The sequence below is a fragment of the Podarcis melisellensis genome (genome assembly GCF_964234715.1).
Source record: "Podarcis melisellensis genome assembly, chromosome: 13".
Classification (NCBI taxonomy): Eukaryota; Metazoa; Chordata; class Lepidosauria; order Squamata; family Lacertidae; genus Podarcis; species Podarcis melisellensis.
The window spans coordinates 5,134,737-5,152,844 of record NC_138545.1 but is presented as its reverse complement, the minus strand read 5'-3'; the positions used below and the strand labels follow the sequence as shown (position 1 = coordinate 5,152,844).

At 48.7% G+C, this 18,108-nt stretch overlaps 1 protein-coding gene across 4 annotated transcripts in view; it reads right to left on the bottom strand.

Moving 5' to 3' along the window:
• Nucleotides 1-3,467: 3,467 nt before the first annotated feature.
• Nucleotides 3,468-18,108, bottom strand: part of CHD3 (chromodomain helicase DNA binding protein 3) — a 63,770-nt gene continuing 49,129 nt past the window's right edge. For all 4 annotated transcript variants that reach the window (XM_081886664.1, XM_081886663.1, XM_081886662.1 and 1 more), the window contains exons 24-40: nt 17,757-17,923; nt 17,375-17,552; nt 16,697-16,762; nt 15,974-16,059; nt 15,068-15,201; nt 12,686-12,830; nt 11,701-11,866; nt 11,081-11,199; nt 10,511-10,664; nt 9,943-10,044; nt 9,292-9,432; nt 8,860-8,968; nt 7,758-7,890; nt 6,962-7,157; nt 5,709-5,872; nt 5,295-5,421; nt 3,468-4,467 (exon numbers count right to left, since the gene is read on the bottom strand). In XM_081886664.1, coding sequence (XP_081742790.1) covers nt 4,370-4,467; nt 5,295-5,421; nt 5,709-5,872; nt 6,962-7,157; nt 7,758-7,890; nt 8,860-8,968; nt 9,292-9,432; nt 9,943-10,044; nt 10,511-10,664; nt 11,081-11,199; nt 11,701-11,866; nt 12,686-12,830; nt 15,068-15,201; nt 15,974-16,059; nt 16,697-16,762; nt 17,375-17,552; nt 17,757-17,923 — 2,285 coding nt within the window. In that variant the 3' untranslated portion in view covers nt 3,468-4,369. The remainder of the gene's footprint in view (nt 4,468-5,294; nt 5,422-5,708; nt 5,873-6,961; nt 7,158-7,757; nt 7,891-8,859; nt 8,969-9,291; nt 9,433-9,942; nt 10,045-10,510; nt 10,665-11,080; nt 11,200-11,700; nt 11,867-12,685; nt 12,831-15,067; nt 15,202-15,973; nt 16,060-16,696; nt 16,763-17,374; nt 17,553-17,756; nt 17,924-18,108) is intronic.

Here is an 18,108-nt window from a genome sequence, read left to right as displayed (position 1 = left end):
GAGAGCGACCTGTTAAGCCAAGCCGAACATCTGAACGGTGAGTCTACAACTCCAAAGGAGAATTTGGGGCAGGATTTGGGTCAGCTTGATGCCTAAAATGGGTTACACTGATACACCTGAAGTACCACAGAAGCTGGTCTTTTTTTTCTTAAAAAGACACACCTGGACGTAGCTGATTCCCATGGTAAGCATAATGTTATTGGGGGCTGTATCTACTTTTGTGTTACGCGAGCCCACCATTTGTGACTGGTGCCCCCATTGGTCCAAAAAGGTTGGCAACTCCTGATTTATGGCACTAGTCCTCAAACATTTTCAGTCCTAGGACACACTTTCAACCCAAAGTTCCTACAAGGGTCCTACTTTTGATTTTTTTTTTTTACACCATATATATTGTTACTGTGGGAATGTTGCCGCTGTGACCCAGGAGGTGAAAAATGCAGAATTCATCTAGCAAGTGGAGCTTTTTGCTGCAAGTTAAGGGTTAATATTGATACATGGAGCAACGTGTCTTGCTCATTTCCCTTCCTGTACTTGTTAAAAAGTAGGAAAGAAACATAATATGAATAAATCTATTGAATGTTCCTAGAGTATGGAAGGTACATAATGGGTTGCTATAACTGAATCCATGTGTGAGATTGGTTTAATTTCAGCAATAACTCAGGTGAAAGTCATACAACCTGTTGGTGTGGACCCCACTAGTATAGGTAATTCTCAAATTGCCTGGCAGTGTGTGAATGGGGAAAATATTAACCGCTAATATGTCTCAACCTTATTGTCCCTCTGTGGCTAACTCATGGTGTTCCCTGTTGAGGAGATAGAAAACTGCAGAAATTGTAACGCTGTTAGTCTTGGGGGAAGGAAAATTGAGGTAATTTTTACCTTGAACGTGTTTTGTTTTTAATAGACCATGAATAATTTTCTTCAAAACATGGTGCGAGCAAGTTCACAATCTAATTGACAGAAGAGTCTATTCTGCTTCAGTTTGTGGGGTATGTTTTAGCTCTGAATTGCTTGACTCTACAGTGCTCTACAGTGGTACCTTGGTTTACAACCATAATCCGTTCCGGAGGTCCATTTGTAAACCAAAACAGGTTGTATAACCCAATGTGCGCTTTTGCCAATGGGACCTCCCAAGAAAAAATTTGTTTGTAATCCAAAAAAAGGTTGCAAACCGGGACACACATTTCCGGGTTTGATGTGGTTGTAATCCAAAACGCATGCAAACCAAGACGTATGCAAACCAAGGTATCACTATTTAAATCAGGTGTCACATTTGTGGTTCTAAAATTTTGCTTTTTGTCTTTCTGGTTTTCCAAACGCTGCCTCCCCTCAAAGCTGAGCTTGGGTCAGCTCTAGGTAAAATCTCCCATGCGAGTTCATTCATTTTAAGAAGCTGGTGATTAGTTGAACTTTCAAAAGGGGAGTGGGGTGAGTAGTTGGGAGAGGGGGGTTGCCAGCCTGGAGTCAGGCAAGTAAGTGTGTGTGTGTGGGGGGGGGTAGAGATCAAACTAGTGGAGGGGAATAAAGACATTGCAGTAAAAAATAATGTATCAGGTATCCACTACCAATCACAATCCATTTTGAATGGCACACCCTGGGTTGGGAATGAGTGAGTAGACTAGGAAATCATACAAGTGTCGCCTGCAGTGTAGGAGGAATGGCCATAGTTTTGCATGCAGAAGGCCCCAAGTGCAACGCTCACGTCTCTAGGCAGGGCTGGGCAAGTCTTTGGTGTGAAACACTGTCAAACTATTATCAGCCACATGTCAATGGAACTGAGCTTGGTGGCCCAATGGTCTGACTAAACACCATGACACTTCCTAGCTTCCTCTATTGCACCAATAGGAATTCAGACAAGCAGCCTTCCCCCCAACCCCGGTGTCCTCCAGATGTTTTGGATGGCAGTGTGACCCTTTTTTAAAAACAAAAGCTGTGTGTTCAACAGTTTGGCAGAAGAAAACCCTTGTAAATTTCTTTTTGGTAGTGCTCTTACAATCTGTGACGGGTCAGGACAGCTGGGTGGGTGAAGACATCAAAGAGGCTACCCTGATGAGAGATGCTCCAGATAGCTGAACAGAAGGTTAAAAGAGCCTGGTTGCCTGTGATTCTCGGTCAGTCCCTTCACAGAAGCTGTACCTTGCCATGGCTTTCTCAGAACTTCAGTGGTTGGAACGAAAGGTTAGATTTTCCTGCAGAGCTTTTCGCAGAGGGTTAAGGCTGACCTCTGCTGGTGGGAAGCGTTCCTAGCTTGTGCCATAAACTTCACCACTTGCTTTCTTTTCAGTCATCTTGTTTTCTTTCATAGAATTTTAGACCATGAGGCTCATCTAGTCCAACCCCCTGCAATGCAGGAATCTTTTGCCCAATGTGGGGCTCAAACCCACGACCCTGAGATTAAGAGTCTCGTGCTCTACCAACTGAACTACCAAAAGCTTTCAAGAGTGGAATCTCTAAATGGCCTATATGGCTGTATTGAGGAGCAAAGCCAGACTATCTTCATTTTTGGCCGCCACCACTGCACAAACAACCTCACTCGGCCCCTGCAGCTTCCTCCTGATGTCCCAGAAATGGGACTTGCTGGTGGATGGCCAGAGGCCGAATTTGGACACCATCTCCTTTTCTTCCCCATTGCCAATCTTTAGTGTAAATGGTTGAGAGCATATAAAACAGCAACCTTCTCCTTCCATGCCTAGTCCCGGGCAATCTCAAGCTTTGGGGACCTTTTTGGCATCTGTATTGCACTCCTTGTCTTCAAGCTCAGAGCGCAGGCTCTGAAATGCCCTTCCCAGGGAGTCCCGCCAGGCCCTCACCCTCCTTTTGCCAACAGGTAAAGAGCACTGGATTTACATAGGTCTTCGCCTGCATTTTAGTCATTACTCATTTTTCTTAATTGGCGGCTGGCTTCATTTATGGGCTTTGCCTGCTCTGCTTTTGGCTTGTAGATTACCACTTGCATTAACGTATGTGTTTTATTGTGGGTGTGAGCTGCCATTTACACCAAGAGGAGAGGTGGGAGGAAACCTGAATAAATAAATAAAAATAATCTTGAGCTGTTCCTACATATCCATTTTCCCCTCTTCAATAACAAGGGCTGAACATTTCCAAAATCCTCTGCGTGAGAAAGGCAAATGCTGCTATTCACCCCATTTCTTCAAGCCTTGTTTCATCTGTCAACAGTCTTGCATGGAAAGGTGCTTACGTTAAATCCATGTTCATATTTTGCAAAGGTGCAGATGGCGGAGAGCATTGTAAGCTCAGCACACACAACTGCTAACAAATTTCATCTTCAACGCTTATGTGTACCTTTTTTAAATGTGCCAAAGCAACCTTTTAGATTATGTGAAAATGACACAGAAACTGCAGTGGAAACAAATGGCGCAACAGCAGACCTAGCCTCCCCTTTCAAGCACTGCCAGAGCCCCATTTCTTCCAAGCCACCCACACAAAGGAGGCACAACGCACCCAGGTGATGTAGCCAAGGAAACAGTGCCTTTATTCTGTAAGATTTAAACAAGAAGTGACTTGAGATCCGGCAACAAAATCCAGGAGCGCAGAGCTGGCCCTCCTGTTGCCCCTCCTCCCTGCCCCCCTCCTCCTCCTCCAACAAATTGCTTCTAAGGAAGAGGCTGGCAGGAAGAAGGGGCAAAGAGGCAGCCCCCTTGCCCGCCCGCTCAAAGCAGGCGACACTCCTGGAAGGAGCGCGCGCACCTTCGGGATCTGGCTTCCCCAGAGTTCCAGATGCAGGGAGATGGTGGTGGAGTTTGCTCCCCACACTATGCGTTCTCAGAACAGAACATGGCTAGGGAGTGTGTCCCCCTCCCGACTGCCCCATTATCGCCCCTGCAAGGGGTCCAAGCACAAGTGGGAAGGGGGTTAAACATACAGGATGAGTGTGTATACATTATATATATATTCATATTTATAGAGTCACTTTGCAGTGCTTCTCAAAGGTTCAGCACTGCCAGGAGCTAATGCCGCAAGGCAGGCAGCCCCCTCCCCTGTCACAAGCAGGAGACTCCAAAGGTGGAGCCCTGGCAGCCTAATTCCAATTCCACTTAAAAGCCTCTGGCCAGAAACAGAACCCAGATGGGCCCTGACTCCCAAACATTTATCCCCGGCTGGTTTTGAGACCTGCCTCCCCACACCCAAGAAGGGAGAGAGGAGGTGCTTGGGAGACAGCAACTAAATCTAACACAGGAGGTTGAGGTGGGCATTATTCACCCACCCTCCCCACCGCCCAGGCAAAGCCACCAACGTGATCAGAAAATAAAAGAGGAGAGGCTCGAGGGGAACCATGTGCCCCTCCCTTCTGCCAGAGGCAGAACCTGTTCAGATGCGACCAGGTGGGCAAGCTAGCCCAGGTGCCCCATCAGTCGTCTATGCAAATCACCTCCCCACTTTTCGCCTCTTTCTTCTCCAGGCTCTCTCCTTCTTTTTCCTTCTTCACAATCACAGGGGGACCGTTGGCTGCAGTTGCACAAGCAGAGAGAGAAAAAGGCAGGGTTATCTAGAGGGACGACTCAGACATGCAGCTCCCAACTCTTGCCTGGTGCTCCCTCCTGCCCACTGAAGAAGGAACAAGAGGAGGAGGGCATACTGGTGGTGACAGCCATCCCCCGCTATAAGTCGCCACCATTACATGTCCCACTTCTGACCACAGAAGCTGCTGTTTTGGCTAGCAACCACAAAACACACTTCTTTCCCCGCTAACATGTTCTAATCTTTTTAGAAAGCTACCATCAGCATCAGAAAGGAGAAAAAGAGGCAAAGCCTTAAAATGGTATTGTGCGGAGTGGGTGTGGGTGTGTGAAATTTAATAAAATCATAAAATGCCAAACGTATTTTGCTGAATACCATTTTTTAGGGGCACTGAAAAAACAACCAACCATGAAAATCCCTCATCAACTTCCATGTTCTGACATCCTTGAGCCAAGGAGAGAAGCTACGATTGCTGGACTTCCTTCAACACCCATTTATTGACCTTTCTTCCCCCAGACTACCCAGGAATCTTCATTCCTCGATGGGTTTCATTGTTAAGTAGGTATGAGTCTGGTTAGTGACTGGATCAGAGAATGCTATGTAGGGTCCCATGTCAAAGACAGGAATGCCAGAATATCAAAAATGCTCATTCTGATTTGTTGCTCTAAGGATGTATTTTGGTCCGGGAAGGAGACAAAATCCGCCCCCCCCCTTGCTGGACCCACAACAGTGGGGGTGGTGAACTGTGGTCAGAGATCCTACATGCAGTTTCAATTTGCCCTTGCCTGCTCTTTCCCCACTCACCCACAACCAACCTGTGATGAAGGAGCCAGTTGGCATTTGGCTGTAGTTGGCACCCATAGTGGGGAGCGTTCCGCCAGGGGTGGCACCAAAGGAGCCCCCAAAGCTTGGAGGGGTGGCATAGGGCCCAGGGGGGAAGGCCTGTAAGAAGAGAAGAAAAAGAAAAAAAAAGAAGAGGGAGAGGGCAACTGAACTCCAGCCACAATGCAGAGAAATGCCACAAGAGAACAGGTGGTAATAATATGTCTGTCTGGAAGGACCATCCCTCCAGGTCTTAAAAGTTTCACAACCTGTTTTATCAGTTGTGTTCCAGGCTGCCTTCACACCAATAGAAGCAAAACCATGTTAGGCCCTGTTGTGAGCTGCCCTCCACCCCACTTCACTGGCTAGTCAGGGAAACGAGAGTGGAGCAGGGAGCGGACGGTTACCGGGGTAGTCTGCGTCTCGTTCCCCTTGCTTGCCAAGCGGCTGAGGATGCTGCGTTCGGACATCTGGAGGCGGGCGGCAATTGGAGGGATGCGAGAGAGCGTGGCTGGCAGGCGCGTCACGTCCGCTTTCATGTCACTGAGAAGCTCCTCAAGCTGGTTCAGCACTGGTAGGAGAGAGAAAGGAGGAGACAGAAGGAGAAAGAGACCGAAATCTGTCAGGGGGGGCAGAGCCCAGGTTAACAGGCGACCTCTCCTGGAACCCAAGAACCCCTTGCCAAACCTATCCTGCATTTCACCAAGTTCATGGGGGCTGGGGCAGCGGCGTGAGATTTGCCCCGAGTCAAACTCACTCCACAGACACTCCTAAAATGAGCTAGAAGATCTATCCACTCTTTCTGCCCACCCATCATAGAGAAGGGATTCGGCAGACTTGCCAGATTGTTCATCACCAAGCGCAGAGGAAATACTCTCCCAAAGGATAGCTACCAGGCACTGGAGACTCTCGGATGAGTCCAAGCGGATGGAGGGAAATGAATGCACCAAGATGGGAGACTAAATGCAAGGGATGCGGACACAGTATTTGGGAGAGTGGGGGACACACCAGAGAAACTCACAGAAAAACAAACCAGATATACTTGAGAAATGCACCAGAGACAGCAAAATATTTAAGAGACACGTGGATGGGGACAAATGTGAACCAGTGCTACTCACAGAATATTTGGTGGAGAAATACACAAGTGATACTTAAAAGTGCATGGAGCCAGGTATCTCAGAAGTGCTCCATGTGAAACTCAAGAGAATATTATGGGGACTTTAAAAAAATAAAAGATACATCAAAAGCACTGAATATGATTGTGTAAGAGGATAGTCTGGAGGGCATAATTCCACTGCTACACCGAAAGATACTCAGTGGACTACTCAGCAGTCATGCTTGGGACAGAGAGGAGAGGGGAAATGTTCAGAAGGTAAAAAGATGTTTTGCAGATGTCCAGCAAGCACACAAAGGATTGTTGGCAGATACTCAGAAGATATTTGTGGATACTCCATGGATAGACCAAAGCAGATACACCAGAGATACACAGAGCAGGATCAAGGAGACAACTGTACACAGCGGCTTTTCTGATCACAACCGCACTTTAATGGATTCAGAATGTGGTACAGAAGGAGGACGTTGCACAGAGGCGCGGGGGGCGGGGTGTAGGGGGTTCACATGGACTGTCCTCTCCGGGCCCTCCTACCCGCCCGCCTCTTACCCTTGTGTAGGACGGCGTTGGCAGGCTTGTTGCCAGCCAGAGATTCCTTGGACAAGTGCTGGTGGCTCTCGGCCAAACACTCCACCTCGGCAAAGCGGGTGTTGAGGGCCATGGCCGGGTGGCTGGGGTCCTGAGTCATGTTCAGGTAGGCGGCTCTCCGCAGCTGCTCTTCAATCACCAGGGCTTGCTCCAGAAGCTGAAGGAAGGAAATGGAGAGATGGAAAATGAGGTGCTTTGAAAAACTGCCATTTGGCCCAACGTGGCTTTCCTCTCAAGGTAACCAAAACCAGGACTGGGCAATAATTTGCAGATTCTTCAGTACTGATTAGTTTAAACAAATCCAGTTAATTCTGGCTCTTCTAAGCCACAAAGAGGGAAATTAAACTATACAGAATACTGAAGTACCCCTGAAAGGCTTACACTTCCACTACCCCACTTTCAGGTTCTCCCCAGGCATTAGATTCAAACTTATTTCCATAACCATAAGGACTAGAAACCTGTTTATAAAAGCTGAGATTATTTTGAACCCAAAAATACATTTGTGATTGTGGAAATATGTAATTGTCTGGATATACGCCTGGTTTATTTCAGAAGCCGCTGACATCGTCGTCATCCTCAGATTGGCAACCTCTGGTTACACTGCCAACGTTAACGCAGCTTCAACTTTAGCTTCAAAATGCTAAAAGCAAGCTTTTGAATTACACAGACTGCTATGCCTGAAGTAGCCATGCTCTGTCATTGCCAACTGGCCCCAAGCCCTTGATTCTACTGTCTGGTACCATCAATTCATCCACACCTTGAATCTTCTGGCAAGGAACTTGTTCTTCATCTCCAAAAAGTTTCCCTTGTTGGCTTCGGTCTTAAAGGGCTCATTGATGATGGCGAACTGGTTGTCATTCTGGATATCTTGCCAGCGAGCATAGCCGTGACTGTAGAGAGGTGCAGGGGCATTAAGGAATCTTCACAGGCCACAGGGAACCCACTGCCACTTCCCAGCAAGGCAGGGGAACAAGGAACTGCCTGGCATGAAGTCGCAGTCTACAGCTTATGGTTCTGCATGGTTATCTACCCTGAACCAAGACGCCATAAAATGCCTTTCCCAGCCCTGAAGCAATGAGAGAAAGTCTGGATCTGCTGTTCCCTGTCAACACACACAGCTCCATAAACATAAAAAAGCATAAAGCAGCAAGAAAAAGCGTTTGAACCTTTGTTTTCCTCAGAAATAAAGGAATGGAGGAGGTGGCAGACTTGGTATGAAATATTAAAAGACACCTGGGGAAGAAGCCCCATTGAGCCCTGCTGGGCAAAGATGCTTGGGATCACAGGGCATGATTAGGAGAAAACCTTTCGGGCAGATGACTGCCTATGGAACGTTTCCTTTCAAGGCTAGAAAGAGAAGATGCTGGGTCCTAGTGCCTGCCAGGCAATGGTTGGGTAATCCTCCAGGAGCAGCAGGGCAGCCCCTGAGCAGCTGCTAGGCTCTTCTCCCATGCTAGGACTCTTTCTCCACTGTCAGCAGCATTCAAGAAGGGGAAACACTGAAGTCATGTTTGCTATACAGAATGCCAGCAGCGGACATTCCTAGCACAGAGAACAGTCGCTGGGTCTTTTCCCTGCTCTAGACAGCTGTTCACAGAAGGTGCCAAATCTCCCTTTGAATCAGCCAGCGGCCAATATTGGAGGAGAGTACCATAACCAAGCCCACTCCCAGGTTAGGCACTAATCCTATATTTCCGTTACTCGCCTCTCTGTACTGTCACATCTCTCGCCAAGGGCTGCACCTTTCGCTGAGGAAGAGCTCAAGTAGGGGTTTCCAGGAGGTGAGCTTGGCTCTCCTTACTTGCCATGAATCAGCACACACACCCACACACATACTGCTCTCCTGGGTCAAAGGATACAGGACAATGCCCGCCAGTAGCCAGTAGTCATGTCGGCGGTGCCAGATCTCGTTAAGCTTACTGGAGGAGATGGCGGCTCGCTCCTCGTTCTGCCACAGGGTGTGGAGTTCTGAAGAGAGAGGGGGGGAAGAGATGTCCACAGTCAGTGCTACTCTCGATGAACTCCTGGCAAAATTTAGTGCATTGTTTCTCTTCCCAAGGTGACCCAGCTGGCACCCAACGTTTCAAACAGTACAAGTTACTTCCACACTAAGTGACCTAGTTCACACATTATCTACTTAAGGGAGAGAGCTTCTTTCCCTAGTTGGCCCAAACAAGGGAGGGGGCCGCTCTCTACACACCTACACACACACACACATTTGCCAGGTCACTCTCTATCCCAGCACGGGCCCATCTCCACATTGTGGGTCTGCACCCGAAGCCGCAACATACCCGTGAAGCCTCCGTCGGCTATGTTGAACATGAATCGGGGCTTCTCGGTCTTCTCCTCCTTCTTGCCATTGTTCCGGTTTTCATCTTTGATGCTGCTAGCTTTGGGCTCTTTTCCAGGCTCCCTCTCGGCTTTTGCCTCTTCTTGTAAGAGGGAAGGTGAGAACAGGAAGGTGAAAGAGGCCACCAAGCCCTGAATTCTCCATCCCCCTCCTGTAGCTTCTGTTCCCCTCCCCACAGGCTTCCCCGCTGGAGGGGGTTGGCAAAATTCTACATAAGCCACACCCTCAAATCTAAGGCCTGCCTCCCTCCCTCAAGGCCATGTGGAGTCACCCTGCGCATGTCAGCCAATTTCTGGAGTGGGAAGGGGGATCAGAGTCTGGTGGCGTTTGTCCTTTCCCAAACAGGACCTTCAAATCCTGCCTTTCCCGGAAACCAGGGCAAGGCAAAATGTGGGGAGGGGGAACTAAAAACTGGAAAATATCACATGACCCCTTCCCAGTGAGAATCCTAAACTGCTCATTTCCCCCAACTTGCCTAACCCCTGGATGGTGACACAGATTCAGCTCTAGGTTGCAAAGGGCTTTAGTTCAAGCCCTGCGACCACATATGGGTTCATCCCTCTACACTTCTGCCTCATAAAGCCCATGTTACCTTTTTTCACTTCCTGTGCCTCTCCCTCAGCCTTTTCCTTACTCTCGTCGCTCTCTGTGGGTTTCTCATCTGACACGAGTTTTTCGAGATCAGCATCTGGAACTTTGGAAAGTGCAGGGAAAATGTGAGGTATGGGGGTGTCACTTGGAGTATCTGATGTCATACAGTGCTGTGTAGGATCTTCACTATAATCTGTTACCATTTCCCCCCCCAAAAGGAACAGCCAAAGCTTCTTGCCCTCTTTGAAAACGGAACATTGGTTGCTTATCATGACACGTGGGGGGGGGGGGCGTCCCATAGAACCATGGACACTACCTCCACAACAACACCACACACCATCCAGAGAAGATACAAGCAAGGTGGAAGTTTGGTTGGAGTTCCCACTGATGACAAGCCCTTCTCAGGTCCACATTCCTTGACAGTAAAGAGCAGGTGAAGATCCTTGAGGCACATTTGCACCATCTTTTATTACTCAAATGCATTTCCCCCACATTCCCAAAGAAGGACAGTCTTCAGTGCTCAGATCTAGAACCATTCCCCCTCCATCCCCATCCTTATAAATCTTTACCCAATTTCTCTTTCTCTTCCTTGACTGCGGGCTCGGCTTCTGTCTCCTTCTCCCCAAGTGCTGCCAATCCCTCCTGCTCGGGCTTCTTGGACGACTCCATTTCCGCTTTTTCCCCTGAGAAGGTGGCAGAAGTGGGCTGCTCGGGGGCTGAAGGCTGAGAAATGCAAAATAACAACGATTTTCCACCACCCTTTGAGCTAGTGATACATTGCTAGGAACTCCACACAGCAGGGAAGTGAATCAGAGATGATGTAGTGCTACTAAAGGGGATTGTGTGGTTGAAGTTTCACTGTTTGCAGGTGGAGCTACTGCTTAACAGTGGAATCCTCAAGCTGTTGTTTCTAAAGGCCAGAAGCCTTTAATATCAAAACTAGTAGGAAGAAGAGAACAGGGCACATCCACAGAATGTTTGGCTGTTGCCTTCAGTAGCAACAATGCTGGTAATTTCCCCAGGAGCACTGCTTTTGAAAACACTTCCAAAATATCTCCCCCCACAAGGTACACCAAACCAGGCAGCTCTATTGCTTGGAGGACAACCTGAAAGAACCCCTCCCTTGCACAAACACAAACCTCAACCTCCATTTTCTCGCCACCCTTGGCTTCTTTCTCCGGCTTCTCATCTTTGGCTTCTGGGTCCTCCTTTTCTGCCAGGGTTGCCCCATCTCCTTTGTCACTGGGAGCCGGGGTAGCTGGTGGGATGGACACCAAGGTAACAGTCAGTCATCCTCTCCTTCAAAAACACATTTGCGCTATAATCCTGTACACCTTAGGACCAATCCAAAGCCAACTGCAGCCATTCAAATCCACATGACGCTGATAATTTTAACAAACCAAGTTTTTATCTAATGTATGCTAGCATTAATACAACCACCTTCTTAAACTGAATCTGGTTTCATTTACACCGGTATCAATGCAAAGCGACTTCGTCTTAGACCCAGGGACAAAATTCTAAGCTCTTTTGAGAATGATATCTATTTGGAATGAATAAATGTAGCCAGCCCCAATGCTCAGAGATATGGCAGGATAGAAATCCTAAGAGACTAGCAACATGAAGGAAAATACCTTCACCTATTGGCCAGATTCTGAACCCATTAGGAGGGTCTCTGGCCTCTTGGTTGGAAGTGATTTGGAGTTCCTCCCACCCCCCACCAAGAGATGCTCAGTGTTTCCCATTGCTCCAGGGGGCATACCTGGCTTGGAGGTGCAGGGGGTATTGGTGCAGCTGGGGTCTGGGGTGGTGGTGGAGGTTTTGATGGTGGGAGACGAAGCTCGGGATGACTTTTTGGAGTCAGCGCTGGGGTCAGGCATCAATTCAGGCATGCTCCAGCGACCATTAATGTGTTCAAACTCTTGCACCTGCCATATAAAAAGATATGCAGCCCACTGTGAGCAAACACATTTTAGCTGTGTTAGATAAGGGCTGCAAGAACAAGCCCAACAGTAGAAATATGGGGGAAGGGAGGAGGATCCCATGGACTCAGTCAGGCTCTCATAGAGAAGAGATTCTGCAGTCAATATGTTTCCAAACAGAAAAAAACCCACAACAAAATACTGGCATTCCCATTCATTCCCTTTAAAAAATCATGCTAATAGCCTAAAAGCAGACAAAAACTGTGGTTCGGTCTCATGGCATTTAAGTATCTCACTTTTGTATGATGAGAATTTTAAAATTCAAAGAGATGCTGAAGACTTTGAAAATAATAAGGGTACTACTTCTTCCCAGGCTATTGAATGGGAAGTCTATATTTGAAGTAAGGTAATAATAGCATATGCTTTTTATAAGAGACGGACTAGAATTTCTCAAGAAGAGAATTTGGAGAAAATAGTGAATTGTCTTTTAAGCATCCTGTTCTTCAAACTGAAGGTTGCAATGCACATAATATTAACTATATTATGCTAGAGATGAATTTGCACTGGCTTATTTGCACCAGAGCTATGGGGATTGTGGAGAGAGGATGGCTAAAATATTGGCTTGTTATTTAAAGCAAAAAGAAGAAAGTTGGAATTTACCTGGTTAATGGTGAACAAGAAAACCAAGATACTCAAGAACACTTCCTTTTCCTTTAGAGGAAAGAAGCCATGCTCAAACCCATGCATAATAATTTCTTAAGGGAACTGGAAGATTTCCCTTTACCCACCCACTGCCTTTCCTATCCTGATGGTCAGATTCCCTACCTTTTTCTTCACCAGAGACATGACACCTATCCGTGTCAGGACCTGCTGCCTTGAGAGACCTTCCCTGGGCACCCCATCGGCAAAGGTCTCAGAACCGTCAGCCCCAGGCTCGCAGAGGTGTCTCATGAATAGTGAGACGTATGCCCTGAAGAAATATAAAATCCAACAGGCTGAATGAGAATTTATGCAAGGGGGGGGAGCACCAAAGTTAAGATCCTGATACATTTCCCCATGGATGCTCAGGGGACAGAGCAACTCCCCTATGAAGAAAGGTTACAACAGATAAAACAAATATCTGAAGTGGTGTCAAATGGAAGATGGAGCAAATTTGCTTTCTGCTGCTGCAGAGGGCAGGACCCAAACCATGGATTTAAATGAGAAAGGATCTTCAGACTAAATATTAGGAAGAACTTCCTGATAGTAGGAGTTGTTTGGCAGTGGACTGGAATACCAGGGAAGGTGCCGGAGTCTCCTTATTGGAAATTTTAAAATGGAGGTTAGAAGGCCATCTGAAATAGATTTTTTTTAGCTGTGATATCAGGGTGTTGGCCGATGACACTTGTGGTCCCATTCTATGGTTCTACAAACATCTGGGGCTTTTTAGTTTCGAAAAAAAGCAAGTAGGGGGTGATAAATTTGTATGAAATTATGCAATGTATGGAGAAGCGCTTTTGCTTCACCCCCATAGTCAGTGGGATTATCCAATGAAAATGAACGGAAGGCGAGTCCTTCACAAAGTGCCTATAGAAACAAAATGTGCCAATGGCTGCCAAATTGGACAACTTTAAAGGCAGTTATCAATAGCTGTATGCTTCTTCCTGGATCAGAGGCAGCCTGCCTCCAATACCCATTGCTGGCAATCCTGGGCAGGAGAGAGTGACTGCGCTCATGTCCTGCTTGTAGAATGGTCACTTGGGGCAACTGGCTGGCAACTGGGGGGGGGGCGATGCTGGACTATATGGACCTTTGATCCGATTGAGCTGGTTTCCTCTTATCCGCTGCATTTAGTGAGCTGCTGTGAACAGAATTATTTGGGTTTGAAGCAGGAGGAGCTTGCTTTGTGGCAGTGGATGGCACCTTACCATCTTTTGAAATAGGCTGCTGTCCATCTGCAAAAGCCAGCTCCTAACCAGTGACTAGGGACGCGGGTGGCGCTGTGGGTTAAAGCCTCAGCGCCTAGGGCTTGCCGATCGAAAGGTCGGTGGTTCGAATCCCCGCGGCGGGGTGCGCTCCCGTTGCTCGGTCCCAGCGCCTGCCAACCTAGCAGTTCGAAAGCACCTCCGGGTGCAAGTAGATAAATAGGGACCGCTTACTGGCGGGAAGGTAAACGGTGTTTCCGTGTGCGGCTCTGGCCCGCCAGAGCAGCGATGTCACGCTGGCCACGTGACCCGGAAGTGTCTCCGGACAGCGCTGGCCCCTGGCCTCTTAAGTGAGATGGGCGCCCAACCCCAGAGTCTGTCAAGACTGGCCCGTACGGGCAGGGGTACCTTTTAACCAGTGACTAGATTGCAATGATGTCACAGACCTCTAGTGCCTTTGTTTCCAGAAGCAATAGCACCCAAACCATGAGACAGGGGGGAGAGGAGGAAACGGAAAGGAATAGAAATACTGAACGTGGACCTGAACCCAAACACCCCACCTATGACAAAGACCCACACATTTGCCATCAGATTTTCTTCCCTTGTCTTCACTCTGTGAGCACATAGCTCTGTAACTGTGGGTCAGCTTGGTAGATGCCAGAGCTTGGGCTCCCCAATGCACCCGGCCACAGCTCCCCTTTGCTGAGGGACTGCTCTGGGTCTGCATGAGGGAGGGGAGGGTCATCTCTACACCGCACACTCCAGGAAACACAGACCCAAAAATGGTTTGGAGGGTTTGTCAGATGAGTAAGAGCCACCATCACTTGGCAAATAGCGTCCTAGGGCTAATCTGTCCACCCTGTTCCAAGGGTACAGGGTCAGTACAGGCTATACCTGAAAATGCCAAATCTGGCACTTGAACAAATTAGACTGAAAACTGCTTTCCTTGCATTTGCTTATTTTGTATGAGACGTTCCTGTTGTTCCTACTAGCAGGGGGAGTGCTGAAGATGGGCCTCCCTTGAGCTCTGGAGGTTTTAGCAGGCATTGCTGGTATGCAGCCAAGCTTATCTTTGTGGCCAGAATGTCTAGAAAGAGTCTGCTTTTTTCTTTTAATGAAAATAAGTATCTTGAGATGCTGTGTGTTTGTGCTTGTACAGTAGGACTGTGACATTTAGACAACCCTGGTTATAGCTGCTTTGCAGGAGGGTCCTCAAAACTTGTTAATCAGGAGGCAGGATGAACCCTTCTTCCCCCTGGGAAGTGGAATGTCGCAGGACACCAATCTCACACAAGACACCTACTTAAATTCTTTCTCCGTCTTGCCCCGCAAGTCCCGGACCAGCCACTGGGAGGTGAAGGCATCTTGTGGAGGCATGCCCCAGCGCATGACGGCATTCAGGAAGGCCTTTCGCTGGCGGGTGTTGAACCCGAGCACCTGAAGGAAGGTGGCACAAAAGCCAGGGTCATCCCCAAAGCGTCACTAATATGGCTACTGCTAGGGTCCCCCTAACTCTTCTAGGAAACCTAGGAAACTAGCCACTTGCCCACAGAGCGTAACCTTTGCCAAATTGCCCACCACTCAAGCTGTACCACAACACATAGATTTTGTAAATCGCTTTGATGTTTGCTTGCTTTTTTTTACAATCAAGCAGTGCATAAATTTAATGAAATAAAAAATAAATAACGCCTAAGCCAAAGCAGAGGGACGCGGGTGGCGCTGTGGGTTAAACCACAGAGCCTAGGGCTTGCCGATCAGGTCAGCGGTTCGAATCCTCATGACAGGATTAGCTCCCGTTGCTCGGTCCCTGCTCCTGCCAACCTAACAGTTCTAAAGCACGTCAAAGTGCAAGTAGATAAATAGGTACTGCTCCAGCGGGAAGGTAAACGGCGTTTCCGTGCGCTGCTCTGGTTTGCCAGAAGTGGCTTTGTCATGCTGGCTACATGACCCGGAAGCTGTACGCCGGCTCCCTTGGCCAATAAAGTGAGATGAGCGCCACAACCCCAGAGTCAGTCATGACTGGACCTAATGGTCAGGGGTCCCTTTACCTTTAAGCCAAAGCACTGCTCCTTTTCCAGTACCCCTTTCTGGTCCAGTACCCCTTTCCCTCCTACTCCACAGTTCAAATGGTTATTGGGGAAGTGGACCTGTCCCATCCATGTTTCCCTTCCCACCAATCAAAAGCCATCCTGCAAGGCCGTCCTCTCACCTCAATGTTCCCACCAACTCGTGCCAGAAGCGGGGGGAGAGGCTTGTCCTTCTCGTTCCGGAGCTGCCGTCTGGACTGTCGGCGACCTTGGCACACAGAGCGAGAGACAGGGGCTTACAATCACATCCCTCCACTGCTCTAGTATTGCCGAGGCATGGCCAGGTGCCCAGAAAGCCTCTGCCTGGCTTGGCAGACAGGACATGGAGCAGGTCCCACCAAAGTCCCTTGTGCTGGCCTGCCCAAGGCCACACACTCATTTGGCCCGGGAAAGCCAGGAAGAGAACGCAGCCCTCCTCCTGGCATGCCAATAGGGAGGGAGGGCTGGCTGGCTGAGATCCCAGAAAGACATGTGCAGCAGGCTGCCGTGATAGAAAGCAACCTCCCATCACACAGAGGAAGGCAGGCCACCAGGAAAGAGCAAGTCCCACGGGGTTTGTTAGGCGCAATACAAGGCAGCGTAGGTCAAGAATCAGTAACACAAAAACGCGCGTGTACACACAGTTCACAGCCCTGATGGAATGCTGCACAAGGGCAAACCTCTGTTCCCAACCAGCCATATAGATTTGTTCCCTCTCTTTGCTTGGCAGGAGCTCACAAGCTGTGGATTGAGCAGGGAAAGAGGGAGGATCCCTCCCCTGGGCCGAGAGTTGGACTATTACACAGTCTTCAGGCTCCTTTCAGGGCACACCACATGCAGGAGAGGAAGGAAAAACAAGCCCTCACCTTCCGGCCTTTCGTCAAAGTCTTCGTCCTCCTCTTCAGAGCCCACTGAGTACTCGGACTGATTGTCTGAAACAGCATCAGGCCAGTTTGCAAGCAGTACAAGGTTCTTGCTTTTTCAGCGCTTCTTGCCCCCTCCCATAAACCCCACATCACCAGACAATCACTTCCATGCAAAGTGCTGGAGAGGAGGTTGCTGGAACACAACCACCAACCCCCTTTTTTGAAAGCTGAAAATTGCTTAAGACACCAGTGACCAAATATATGACCAGGTTGGTTTTCAGGGGGGCATGTTAGTCTAGATTTCCTTCCACTGCATGATGGGAGAAGCAGTCCTACCTCCATGTCTTGCCCAAAAAAACCCATAGTCCTCACACACTTTCAGCAGATGGAATCTGGTAAAACCTTACACAACGCAAAGGAGATGCAGTTCTGGCTCTGTTTCCCCCACAACCTCTATCAGGAATACTTCCTGAGGTCTAGCCACTCCAAGCATGCATAAAATCACTCCCCCCACCCCGCCGCATTTGGAGGTTTCAAATTACAAGAGAATGTTGGGGGGGGGGAGGTCAGGATAGGGTCCCTAAAATCTGGGGCCATTTTGTTCGGAGATAGGTTCAGTAGCCCATAGAGTGCCAGGTGGCCACTCCTATCCTTGCAAGGGGACCCCAAAATGCTGACCTTGGTCCTCTTGGGCCGCATCATTGTAGTTGACCTGTTTGCGCACACGCTTCCCTTTTCCTAGGTTGCGAGCCAAGTCCTCCTGCTGCTGCTCGTAATGGTGCCGCAACAGCTTCTCCCAGTAGTCAGGGTCCACATTCTCCTCTTGTTTGATGATCTCCCGCTCAATCTCTTCAATCTGAGGCAGCAAAGAGAAGGTCAGAGTCACTGGGATGCACACGCTAGCACAAAAACAGTCACCCTTTGCAAGCGACCTGGTGGAGCCGCACACGCTGCACCCATTGCTCCATGGCTTCAGGCTCTCATCTGTAAGCCCTGGAGCACAGCCTTGCTGCCTATTGAATCATCAGCCATGATCTCACAGCTGCCTTGTCCGACTGACCTTGTCCTCCTCCCGAACCACGTACTGAGCCACTTTGAAGGAGCTGAGGTACTCGTTCATGTTTTGGACGTCCGCATCATCGGTGGCATCCTGGTTACGGTCCAACAGCCGTGCAATGGCTTCGTTGTCATAGTGGATGACACTGCTGTCCTCCTCTTTGTTCTCTCCTGTAGTGAGGCGAGGAGAAGAAAAGGGGGCAAGGGGTAGGAGACTGAGGCTGAGACCTGGGAGATTGCTGCCAAATTCACCACAAAGGTTGCTGCAATTTATGATCGATGGATTTCACCTTCAGCCCAAACCCTGATTCTGCACAGTACACTTTACCCTGCAATGGTTGCAGCAAGAGGTACCT